Source organism: Danio rerio, chromosome 17 (assembly GCF_052040795.2).
Source record: "Danio rerio strain M-AB ecotype USA chromosome 17, GRCz13ab, whole genome shotgun sequence".
Lineage (NCBI taxonomy): Eukaryota > Metazoa > Chordata > Actinopteri > Cypriniformes > Danionidae > Danio > Danio rerio.
Window position 1 is genome coordinate 50,242,195 of NC_141037.1, and position 12,527 is coordinate 50,254,721.

The window sequence follows — 12,527 nt, forward strand, 5'->3', positions numbered from 1 at the left end:
TTTTCAAGTGTCGTTTTAATTTCTTGATATATGTCTGTCACATTTTCTCAAAAATAACATAAATTGCAAAAGAAGGTACAGCCTGATTTATAGCAATCTGTGTTTTCATTAAAAGCCTTTAACACCTACTGGAAAAGTGAACTAAGGCTCATTATTAAACTATTATTTTTACAATAACAGTGGGTTCTGTTAAGAACTGTTCTCGGAAAAACTTCTCTAGGGAGACCAAAGCAGATCACTGCAAAGACTCCTCTCGTAAATTGAATCGATTTTAAAAAGTGACATATTTTCAGTAATCACTTGATAATTACAACGTCAAATAATCGATAACACATCACAGTATACAAACCTCCATCCTCCCCTCGGTTTAGAAGAAGTGAACTCTCGGGAAACAGAAGGAGGAATTGCCCATATAAGGTGTGAGTATCGGTCTCTGGGGGTGGTGCTGAAAGAACAGCTCCCACTAAACACACTTCTTTTAATAGCGGTTCCTTGTGGCAGCTTATTTTCAGGAGACCCTCAGCTGGAATGACTCTCGCTGCCAAGAGCTACAAGCCATGAATCAGGAAAGTTCCCATGCCCGAGCCGGAGCTTTGAAAACTGAGGGATATTTTGAGGCGACTATGAGAAGATGAAGAGGCAAAACGTGCGGACACTCGCCTTAATCATCTGCACTTTGTCCTATTTGCTCATCGGAGCGGGAGTTTTCGACGCTCTCGAGTCAAAGCAAGAGAAAAGCCAGAAGGGCAGACTCGACTACCGCAAATTCCTGCTCATGCATAAATACAACCTCACCAGGCTTGACTTTGATCAGATTGAGAAGGTCGTGTTGCTCCTGAAGCCCCACAAAGCAGGAGTCCAGTGGAAGTTCTCCGGGTCTTTCTATTTCGCCATCACTGTGATAACAACCATAGGTAAATCTTAGAGTTGACTTCATTTGTTATCACTGTAGTTTTATTCTATTTTATAGTTCATGTTTGCATTAGGTGTCTTCTTGTAGTTTTATTTTACTGTTTGCTTCACAATAATGTGTTAATTAAGAACAGTTTAGATCATATTTCAAGACGAAACGTATTCTCTGAGAGGAAACATTCTTATGTTTGCGCGAGGAAATATGTTATATATACTTTTTTATGCACGAATAAACGCATTTGTTTATTCATTAGACTTAACATTATCTTATCATGTGTGGAACACTATTTTGTGCTCGTGTCGGTAGAACTGACCACTATTATCGTATTTTACGAGCTATAAAGCCGACATTTAGTTTTCATCTGAAGCACCTCGGTTATTGGCAGCATATTGTACAACAAACAGAAAGCAAACACGTTATATGCCTTTTTAAATCAATATGAAGTGTACTACGGAAAATATGTTTGGGAAGTCGACAATACTATACAATTAAATTGGTTGTAAAACTGAAAAACACAATTAAATTGAAATAGCTTAAGGCATAAATGATTTCCAAGTAATATGTGAGGTAAAACATGAAGAAAAACACCCCATACCGGCATCACTGGAGTGCTTAATCCTGTGTTACAGTTCATGGTGATGATGATGTTGGTCATTGCTTCCGGTGGATTAATTCAAAAATGGTCATGGGCTATTTTTAGAAGAGCACACTACAAAATGCTAATGTATGTTAAGTCTGTCTTCTCTGAAGACAATGCAAAATTACCTCCAACCCCTATGTTTCGTTTAAAAAAACCCAGATTGCTTTTAGTAGTTCAAAATCTGAATTAAATTACTTTTACTACCATTATTATTATTATTATTATTATTATTGTTATTATACAACCTAGTACAACAACCAGTGGATGGTTATTAAATTTGATTAACTCAATTTTTTCTCTCCCGATGTATTTTGGTCAGGTTTATCTTAAACTATAGTTATGATTTACATAGTCTATTGGGTTTGGTTAAGCTCAACAGAACATTTTATTTATTTATTTAATAATTTATTTATTTATTTATGGGTTAATTATCATCGTCTAGTCCACATAAAAGCAAAAACAGAGATACTGTAATGCGAACATGGCTACATAACAGCTGATAATAAATCACAAACAATTAAATCTTCTTCCCAGTATTGGGTTGCAGCTGGAAGGGCATCCGCTGTGTAAAACATATGCTGGAATAGTTGGCGGTTCATTCCCCTGTGGTGACCCCTTATTAATTAAAGGACTAAGCCGAAGGAAAATGAACAATGATGAATTGAATCTTCATTGCCCTAATTTTCTTGTTGAAAACTTAATCTGTGAGTTTTTTAGTATCCTGATATTGAGAGCCATGCAAACAAAGCTCCAACAAATCTCCAGGCTAATGCCGTATTAGTCTGCCCTCATTGGGGAGTTTACTGCATCGTCATAACAAAATTGGGATGGTTAAGTGCAACGAATGTTAGTAATAATATTTACAGGATGCAAAAGAACATCCTGTACAAATAAACCCGGGGGGTGTGAGCGTTTGATGAAGAGTCAATTGACTGGACTGTTTACCACATAAAAATGTTATTCTGACTTATTAAGAGGTTGTTTAACTGACATACCTCAGGGAGCAATAATATTAGTCTAAATTGTAAATCTCACATTCTGGAGAACCAAAGACCTACGATTGCTTACTCATACAAGAGCAAGTTGGTTAGTAGGTCTTGGCTGTACTGTTCTACAGACCTGATCTTCAAATGAACATTGAATATTTTATTAATTGATACTGCTAAGAAAATGATCAGGAGTGTGTTTCTGAAAACCCTCGTTAGCCAAGTAAGGTCGCAAGTTCCGTCATTACAAACATAGTTCATTAATTTGGTGTTTAAAATAGATATTCTATTTCCGATTGCCCACTGAATATTTATGCACAGAGAATGTAAACATTTATTATTCAGTCATTTATTCATTTTTTTTCAGCTTAGTCCCTTTATAAACCAGGGGTTACCACAGCAGAATGAACCGCCAACTTATCCAGCAAATGTTTTACGCATCAGATGCCCTTCCAGCTGCAACCCATCACTGGGAATACTTTTATCATATATTTTTTAATGATTAATATTATCATTTAATTCAGATCAAAGCAAACTCATTCATTTATTCATTTTCTTTTTGGCTCATTCCTTTCATAAATCAGGGGTTACCACAGCGGAATGAGCCGCCAACTTATCCAGCATATGTTTTACGCAGCAGATACCCTTCCAGCTGCAACCCATCACTGGGAATCAAAGCAAACCTTTTCTCACTATTTAAATTGCTGACCCCATACACACTAGTTTTGAAGTCCTTCAGGGGGAATCAAGCTTTGATTAGTTGGGGGTCAAACCTGGCTCAAACCATTTATAGTCCACTCCAAAGTTGCTTTATGATGCTCTACAAGCATGGGTGGGCAACTCTGTTCCCCCAGATCCACTTTCTCTCAGATTTTAGCTCTAAATCTAATCAAACACATCCAAACAAACCAACTGAGGTCTTCAGAATCACCAAAAAGCCCAGGTTTGACCACCACTGGAGTGAAACACTAGTGGATATAGTGGATATAGTTGTCCAGCTCTGATCTAAACATACGTCCACTTATCTTGTCCTCCTTTTTTCCCAAGGTTATGGCCATGCCGCCCCCAGTACGGATGCCGGTAAGGCATTCTGCATGGGGTATGCACTTCTGGGCATCCCCCTCACCCTGGTGATGTTCCAGAGCCTGGGCGAACGCATTAACACCTTCGTCCGCTTCCTGTTGCACAAAGCCAAGAAATGCATGGGCCTGCGGCGGCCGGAAGTCTCCATGGCCAACATGGTGATCATCGGCTTTTTCTCCTGCGTCAGCACCTTGTGCATAGGAGCAGCTGCCTTTTCCCACTACGAAGGTTGGACCTTTTTCCATGCCTTCTACTACTGCTTCATCACCCTCACCACCATCGGTTTTGGCGACTACGTAGCCCTACAAAAGGACAACGCTCTCCAGAACGACCCTCATTATGTGGCCTTCAGTTTTGTCTACATTCTGATGGGCCTCACAGTCATCGGTGCTTTCCTCAATTTAGTGGTGCTACGCTTCATGACCATGAACACAGAGGACGAGAGAAGAGATGCCGAGCAGAGAGCGCTGCTCTCCAAAGATAAACACCAAGGTCCAGTATTACGCCGTGCAGAACCTCCGAGCCCATCCGCTGTGGGCCGAGACAAAAGACGAGGGCTGAAGAGCGTCTACGCCGAGGTGCTCCACTTCCAGACGGTGTGCTCCTGCCTGTGGTACAGAAGCCGAGAGAAATTGGTCATCCTCCCACAGGATCTGTCATTCACTGATGCGCTTATGGAGCAAGGAGATGTATCGCCCCATCACTTCTTCGAAAACGGCCCTACGGGCTGCGTGTGTAACCCTCAACGCTGCTCGGCCATTAGCACTGTGTCTGCTGACCTGAGAAACATCTCGCCGTTCAGGCTCTTCTCCAAAAGACGCAGCTCTGTCTGAATCACCTCACTTTCTTACACAGTCCTGTAGATCTTTATTGAGTCACATGATTTATTTTCACATTATGAAATGCTTGAATGAACCACTCAAGACTGAGTCTTCTTACACAAACACATCTATGCTCTATAAACACTTTGGATGTTGATATTCTTCAAATTTACACCTTAAAATGGTGCAATAGACTTACAATCATTTTAAAATATAGTCTGCCCAAAAAAAGTCTGATGTGGAATATAAGTGTAAGCTGTTCGTCTGAAATGCTTATGGTGTTAGTGTCGTGAATGTGTTCATTTCATTCGTTTCAGCCGTATTTGTCTTTGCATTCTAGGATGTTCACAACTGAACTAAGAACTGAACTGCCTTTGGAATACCAATTTAAGCATTTTCTCACCCAAAAATTTGAATTCAGCCATTAGTTACTCACCCTCGTGTCAATCAGATTCCCTTTCTTTTATCTTCAGAACACAATTTAAGATATTTTGGATAAAATCCAGGAGCAAAGGTCCAGAGACGTTCATAGTCCAAAAAAGGAAGCGAAAACATTGTCAAAACATTCCATTCAGCTTCAGCGGTTCTACTGTAATCATACAAAGCCCCATCAAGCAACATTTTGGAACGACATGAAGGTGAGAAATAAATCAATGACAATATTTTTATTTTTTTGCAAGCTACACTTGACTAGATTTAGCATCCACTCATAAAACTGGTGATGGAAATCGTGGCACTGGACGATGTGCACCAAGCTACTCAGGCAACCAGCAGTTTTGCAAGTAAACCAAAGTTTCACGGGCAATGCATAATAAAAGTCCTCCATCTCATATTTTCCTACACTGTAAAACCCAACAGTCAACTTTATCAAGTGAAATGAGTGTAGTTAACTCAAAATTGACTGAAAGTTGATTCTACTCATTTGAAAAGAGTTTTAAACTCAGTTTCTGAAGGTAATGAGTGCATTAAATACCTCATTGCTTCAACTTAAATGGAGTAAGTTCACAGTACTCATAGATTAGTTCAATGGTTCTCAAAGTGGGGGTCGGGACCCCCCGAGGGGTCGCGGGACAATGAAGAGGGGGTCGCCTGGTGGTTTCCAAAAATCTATTTATTTTTATTAAACCATAAGAATTACCATATTTGATCCATAAGCTTCTGAAGATAAAAAATTGTCGTTTATACCATATATAGTTACTATAGTAGCTTATAGTTACTACTTCTATTGGATTGCAACCCCTGGGGTAATTACATTGTATTAAAGACGCAGCAATAGCGTCAGATGCAGCAGATTTCATAACACCCGGTTAAACTTTGTGGCCCATTTCCAGATCTCATACATTAAAAAATTAAAAGAAGAATAGACTTGGGTCCATTGGTGTGTGTGCGCCATTGCATGCAAGGTTTCTGTATTTATAACCACCTCAGAGGATATTGGGGGTCACGAGTCACTGGCATTGACATTTTGGGGGTCGCGGCCTGAAAAGTTTGGGAACCCCTGGATTAGTTCAACTCAAATGGTTTGTAGCAATCGATTTCCTCAAATGGTTTAAGATGCCTTTACTTATTGGGTTTTACAGTACTCAGTTGGTTTAAATTTTCTTGATTTGTTTTAGATTTTACTGTACTCAAATTGCTTCATTTACTCGAATCGAGTAAGTTAACAGTACTCATTAGGATTAGTTTTTGAGCTTAAATAGTTTGTAGCAATCAGTTTCCTCAAACGGTTTGAGTTACGTTAACGTTTTTGGGTTTTACAGTGTACTACCGGTTTCATTCTCCCTGCATGATAAGCATTTTTAATGCTTAGAGGTGTGGCCTTTAGTTGTTGAACTAAATCAAACACCCTTTATTAAATATTGTGTGAAACGATGAGAGATATTATTGCCAGACTGTACCCTTTCACTGTAATGTCCCACCTACAATGCTAGACGTCAGTGTAACCAGCAAAATGAAACACCTATCAGGTATTTGTGGATCCAGATGGCATATCGACATGACTCCCGCTCTTCGCCCAGCTCTGTACGGCATGATAAAACAATAATCTGACCTTTTGAAACCTACTAAAGTACATTATCCCGATGGAGGTCACATGGAGTGATAAAAATAAGCAGATTGGCTAGGGTATAACTGGGACAGAGTTGTCTATCTATGAGCGGAAAGTGTATAAAACTCTTGAACACGAGGAATTTAATTACTCTTGATGTTGAGCACATAAATGTCAGCTTTGAAGATGAAGTATAAATATGACCTTGGTCTGAACTTGAGCTTGAAGAAAAACAGCATTTATCCCATACGGGCCCTCCGAGTGCTTTCAGCACCGATCTGGACGTCATGTTCTGTGTGTCCCCCGTGACTCAAAGAGGCCTTGCTGCTCAGGCTATGTTTGGCCCACACAGGAGAGTGTGCCATCATCACATCCTGCCAAGGAGAAAGCGCTTTGTGCCCAAGACTTTGCCTTCAGCTATTAAACCTGCATGACACGGTGACAGAAGGAACGCCATTACGACAAATGCCTGTATTGCCCCCCCATGGTGGCGGCATCTGTTGCTTTTCCTTCTAGATTTTTTTTTGGGATTGGCATCTACATTCATGTGAAAGCTAAAATTTATCTTTGGCAAGCAGGCCAATGGGAATGGGACAGAGTGTACATTTATGTTTCTATTATTGTCCTTTCTATAAAGGAACAAGGGTAAAAGTAACTCATTGTTGATTAGAGTGATAATAAAAAAGAACAGTATGGAACAAAATCAATGCCAAAAGTCTTGAATTAAAAAGCTTGTTGAATATCACAAACTGAAAAAAATAATACACCGTATTAACAAGTTCTTGCATTTTTATGACTTGAATTCCAGGGTTTGTATTTTTAGGTCCTGAAATTTAACATATCTGTATATTTAAGCTTTGAATATTTTAACAAAAAATATTTCAAACACGTTTTAAAATTCAACATTACATCCGGGAACTGCAGGAAAAGCAATAGACTGCAGAGTGAAGATCGCCAGCTGCTCTAGCTTTCACCAGCAGGTGGAGATGGAATAATGTAAGATTTTTAACCCAGTAAACAGGCGATAAAAAGGCTATTAAAGGCACAAAAGTAGCATTTAATATTAATATCAATGCTTTGGACATTATAAATGATAAAAAGTATGAGTAAAATGAGTAAATGAGGTTTTAGTCATCTATATTTGCCCTTATGTAACGGAAGCCAGCTGGTGATCGCGTAAAGCTCACTCCTCGGATCCAGGGACAGTTGTTCTGCAATCTTATCGGAGCTTGTCTCCCATGCTGGCTCGTTACCTGCTCGGACCGGTTCGGTTACTTGCACATAAACCGTCTTTTGATGAATATGATGTTACACATTGTCTATCTTTATTGACTCTTTCTTCCATACACACTAAGTATTATATTGACAGCTAAAGAATATAAACGTAAGAGAAACAGGAGAGGAAATATTATAATAATAATACAAAATAGATAAACATTGACAGGGCTAAGAACAATTACGATCAAAGATTTTCAAAACCAGAGAGATTTTATGAGAATGTCACACAAAACAGTTTACTTGGAAATGTTAAACAGAGTTCAGGTATGATTTAAGGTTGGTTATGGATGGGGCGTGTAATTTAAAATAATTTAACATAACGTGCAAATGCATTAAAGGGACGTCTTCAGTTATTATTTAAACGCAGCTATGTCAGGTATGGGATAGGTTATATAATTTCATTATTTAAATTATGATTGTTAATATTAATATTTTATGACATGTATTTGGGCTATTGCGCTTAAATAAGTCATCCGTGATTCTAAATTATTATTTCTATTCATCCTTTTTAGCTATCACTTTGCTATCGTCTTTCTCTTCTTTTTGTCTATTTTTTATGGTTCTGCCACTGTTACGTTTGCAAAATGTCTTTAGTTTGTCCAGATTATTGCTTTTCCTCTAAAATAGAGACGAAGCAGAAGGAAAATGAATGAATTGATGAATGAATGAAATGATTGACGTTTTTATGCATGTGCTGTGTGGCTTGCGCACGACAAAGACGAACGAGTGGCCGCGAGCTCCGGTGGCCGGTCAGAGCCAGCGCCGCATATCAAACTGGTTAAGAAATGCTGGATGGCTGCCAATATATGATAGGAATTCTTCCGAAGTTTCAGATGATATCTGGGCTTGTGCATAATAATGTAAAATAAAAGTGAAAGTCATGACATTTGGCCAAGCATAAGAATAGCCTACAAGAGTGTTTCGATTATTATCATGACATGTCATGCTTGGGCTTATATGAATAACACCTCGCTGTTTACCATTTCCGAAAGTGGAGCTGACGTCGGCGCGAAATTGCTTGTATAATTGTAAAAAGAGTGATGAATATTAATGGATTTCTTATATCTGTCATTTCTGATAATATAATTGATTTAACTAGTGTGAGAGTATCCAACACTCATTTAGCAAAAATGCATCCAGAATCCTAAACCAATAACTTTGTCAAGCAAAAATTATGATTTTATAGGCTACTGATTTAAAAAAAAAAAAAACAAGAAAAAAGAAACTATTAGCTACCCTAGCAATTGTTTATTTAAATATGATCATCTCAAAATATAAAATAAAAACATAATGGGTTGACTTTGTGAAATCATAAAACAGACTTGCAGAAAAGAGTTAATAAGAATAAATGAGCAAATACATTCTCTCCAGTAGATGGCGATTAAAGCTCAGTTATACCCCATGATGATGAACAGAGCTGCTTTGCAGGAACCCCTCAACCACGCATGTCAAACCACTCTAAACATAATCTTATGAAACTAGCTCAAGTGACAACTATATTAAATTTAAACCAGTTTAAATAAGTTTATATGTTTAATAACTGCAAAAAAGATCAACATTGCTAATCATAAAATACAAACGGTTGCTGAAAAGTTATAAATAATGGTTTTCTCATTTAATACTGAAAACAAATTAAAGTCAGTTATAACTGCCTATTATCAAACCACAGGCGACTCATTTTATTACTTATAATTGGCTGCGACATTGCCACTTTTGCGTTAATACCTTTTTCTCGCCTATAGGCTACATAACAATAAAACAATAATCTGGACAAACTAACACATTTTGCAATCGTTTAACCATGGCAGAACCCCAAAAATTTGAAAAAAGAAGAGAAAGACAGGCAGAGTGATAAAAAGGATAAATAGAAATATTAATTTAGAATCACGGATGACTTATTTAAGCGCAATAGCCCAATTAAATGTCATACAATAATAATATTAACAATCATAATAATAATTCAAATGATGAAAATGTATAACCTATGCCAATCCTGACATAGCTGCGTTTAAACAGCGCAAACATTACTCCTTATAGTTATCCCATATTAGGCGGTTCTGTGTGAATAACTGAAGACCCTCCTTTAATGCATTCGCATGTTAAATTATTTTAAATCAGACGCCCCATCCATAACCAACCTTAAATCATAGGCCTACCTGAACTCTGTTTTGTGTGACATTCTCATAAAATCTCTCTGGTTTTGAAAATCTTTGTTCGTAATTGTTCTTAGCCCTGTCAATGTTTATCTATTTTGTATTATTATTATAATATTTCCTCTCCTGTTTCTCTTACGTTTATAATCTTTAGCTGTCAATATAATACTAGTGTCTATGGAAGAAAGAGTCAATAAAGATAGACAATGTGTAACATCATATTCATCAAAAGACGGTTTATGTGCAAGTAACTACACCGGTCCGAGCAGGTAACGAGCCAGCATGGGAGACAAGCTCCGATAAGATTGCAGAACAACTGTCCCTGGATCCGAGGAGTGAGCTTTACGCGATCACCAGCTGGCTTCCGTTACATAAGGGCAAATATAGATGACTAAAACCTCATTTACTCATTTTACTCATACTTTTTATCATTTATAATGTCCAAAGCATTGATATTAATATTAAATGCTACTTTTGTGCCTTTAATAGCCTTTTTATCGCCTGTTTACTGGGTTAAAAATCTTACATTATTCCATCTCCACCTGCTGGTGAAAGCTAGAGCAGCTGGCGATCTTCACTCTGCAGTCTATTGCTTTTCCTGCAGTTCCCGGATGTAATGTTGAATTTTAACAGTCGAATTTGATCCACTGAATTTATGGAAGCGAATATTTGAACTGAAATAAAATGAACTGAAAATTACCTTTTGAATATTATACATCGTATTTTTAAAGGGTATTGAATATTTTTTAAGTGAAATCTGAAAATTGAATATGAATTATTGAATTTTTAAGTTTGAAAACGTGTTTGAAATATTTTTCGTTGAAATATTCACAGCTTAAATATACAGATATGTTAAATTTCAGGACCTAAAAATACAAACCCTGGAATTCAAGTCATAAAAATGCAAGAACTTGTTAATACGGTGTATTATTTTTTTTCAGTTTGTGATATTCAACAAGCTTTTTAATTCAAGACTTTAGGCATTGATTTTGTTCCATAGAACAGAAATACACTTTTTTTTGTCCCTATATAAATTAATGTTTGTTATTGTATGTCAAATGGGTAACAGTGGCACATATCCAAGTATAATGGTTCATGTTTGGGGTTATTATTTTTAGCTTTCTTGTATACTGGGATACTTCTGGGATGATTTTGCATGCGCACAAAAGGGACCACAAAACCTCATAACTGAGTTAAAGCCAGTGAAACAAGCCATTTTGCTCAGTTTAAACATGATCTTTCGAACACAGACTGGATAAAGCAATAACAGCAAGCCATTTTGTATCCTCAAAGCTTGATCTTTTGTGCGCAGAATTGTGACGCTAATATAACTCCATAAAAAAAGGAGAGTATTTTAAATTGAACATGCAGGGCCAAAATGCAAACTCCAGATAAAAGTAGCAGCCTCCGAACTTGGATGCAGCCAGGTTCACCATTATAAAAATAAATCAAGGAGTGTTTTTTAATTAGCAAATAATACAAATATTACAAATGTAAACATAAGCTGAGCAGCTTACAGTCTAAAGAGGACCGCACACTGGATGCGCATACGTAAGTATTTTATGTTTTGCCAGTTTGGTGGTTAATTCGTACAAATTCCTATGAGTTCAGTCGTACGAAATTGTACGATTTTAAAAAGGAAGTGTGGCACCTAACCCCACCCTTAAACCCAACCATCATTGCGGGATGAGCAAATCCTACTAAATTGTACCAATTGGATCGTACAAAACCATACGAATTAGCCACTAAATCAAAAAGTTACGAATTGCCGTGAGATTGTGTTGGGTAAGCACACCAGCACTGCCAGTTGGTGGCTTTTCACAGCATCCAGCTAAAGCCCTGGTCAGATCACAAGATTTTGGCATGATTTTGGCATGATTTCCTTGAATTAGTATGTTGTGGGGAGTCATAAATTACAAATAGGCATTGTAACACAAGATTCAATCGTTTTTTCTAGTGTAATGTGTCATAGTTCACGACAACCAATACCGTATCTGCGATGTGTCACGACACCATCGCAGAAAGTCAAGCATGTTTAATTTTTTCCCCGATCTTCACGACTAGTTCCATCACATGAGTGACACATTAAAGTGTTTTAAGTAGGGGTGTAACGATACACTCAGCTCACGATACAATGTGTATCACGATATAATGTTCACGATTCGATATGTATCTCGATATTTGGAATAAAAATTGAAAATTAAACTGAAATGCAAATTTTATTTTTAAAGTTTTTTTTATTACCATGTAAACAATTTTTTATGTATTTCTTTTGTTTCAACTTGTTAAACTGAATCTTCTTTAAGAAAATTAATTAAACAAGACTGTCTCTGGAAAATAAAACAATTAAAAAACTTTTTATAAAATATTATTGAAATGATTCAATTCAATTGAATTTGACAGTAAGAGCTTAAGGCTTTGCTTGGTCACTTGCGTTTTTTGTGTGTGCAATCTACATTTCCAGGTAATCAGCAGTTCTTTAAAATAATCCTGAACTTATGTGTATCTGTCTGAGAGGTTTTTATGGATGGCTGTCTTCATGTTGGGCATGATGAGTGACAGGGTGGCCGTCTTTTCATTACACAGGACAGTCGTGGCTCTTTTCA

At 37.3% G+C, this 12,527-nt stretch overlaps 1 protein-coding gene across 2 annotated transcripts; it reads left to right on the top strand.

Moving 5' to 3' along the window:
* The first annotated feature begins 494 nt into the window (after window positions 1-494).
* kcnk3b (potassium channel, subfamily K, member 3b) lies at window positions 495-12,138 on the top strand. 2 transcript variants are annotated; one of them, XR_015513784.1, is made up of 3 exons: window positions 495-914; window positions 3,587-7,180; window positions 10,922-12,138. XR_015513784.1 is itself a non-coding variant. In XM_087291054.1 (2 exons), the coding sequence occupies exons 1-2, from the start codon at window positions 632-634 to the stop codon at window positions 4,453-4,455; spliced, it is 1,152 nt and encodes a 383-aa protein (XP_087147180.1). In that variant the 5' UTR covers window positions 495-631; the 3' UTR covers window positions 4,456-7,193. The 2 variants fall into 2 exon arrangements, 1 of the variants encoding a protein (XP_087147180.1); XM_087291054.1 differs by lacking the exon at window positions 10,922-12,138 and having other exon boundaries at window positions 3,587-7,193.
* Window positions 12,139-12,527: the final 389 nt, after the last annotated feature.

What these genes read in the sequence shown, in the direction of transcription:
- kcnk3b (XM_087291054.1), top strand. Translation starts at nt 632, where the DNA reads ATGAAGAGGCAAAACGTGCGGACACTCGCCTTAATCATCTGCACTTTG. An exon ending in CACTGTGATAACAACCATAG is followed by an intron (nt 915 to 3,586) that starts GTAAATCTTAGA and finishes TTTTTTCCCAAG; the next exon opens with GTTATGGCCATGCCGCCCCC.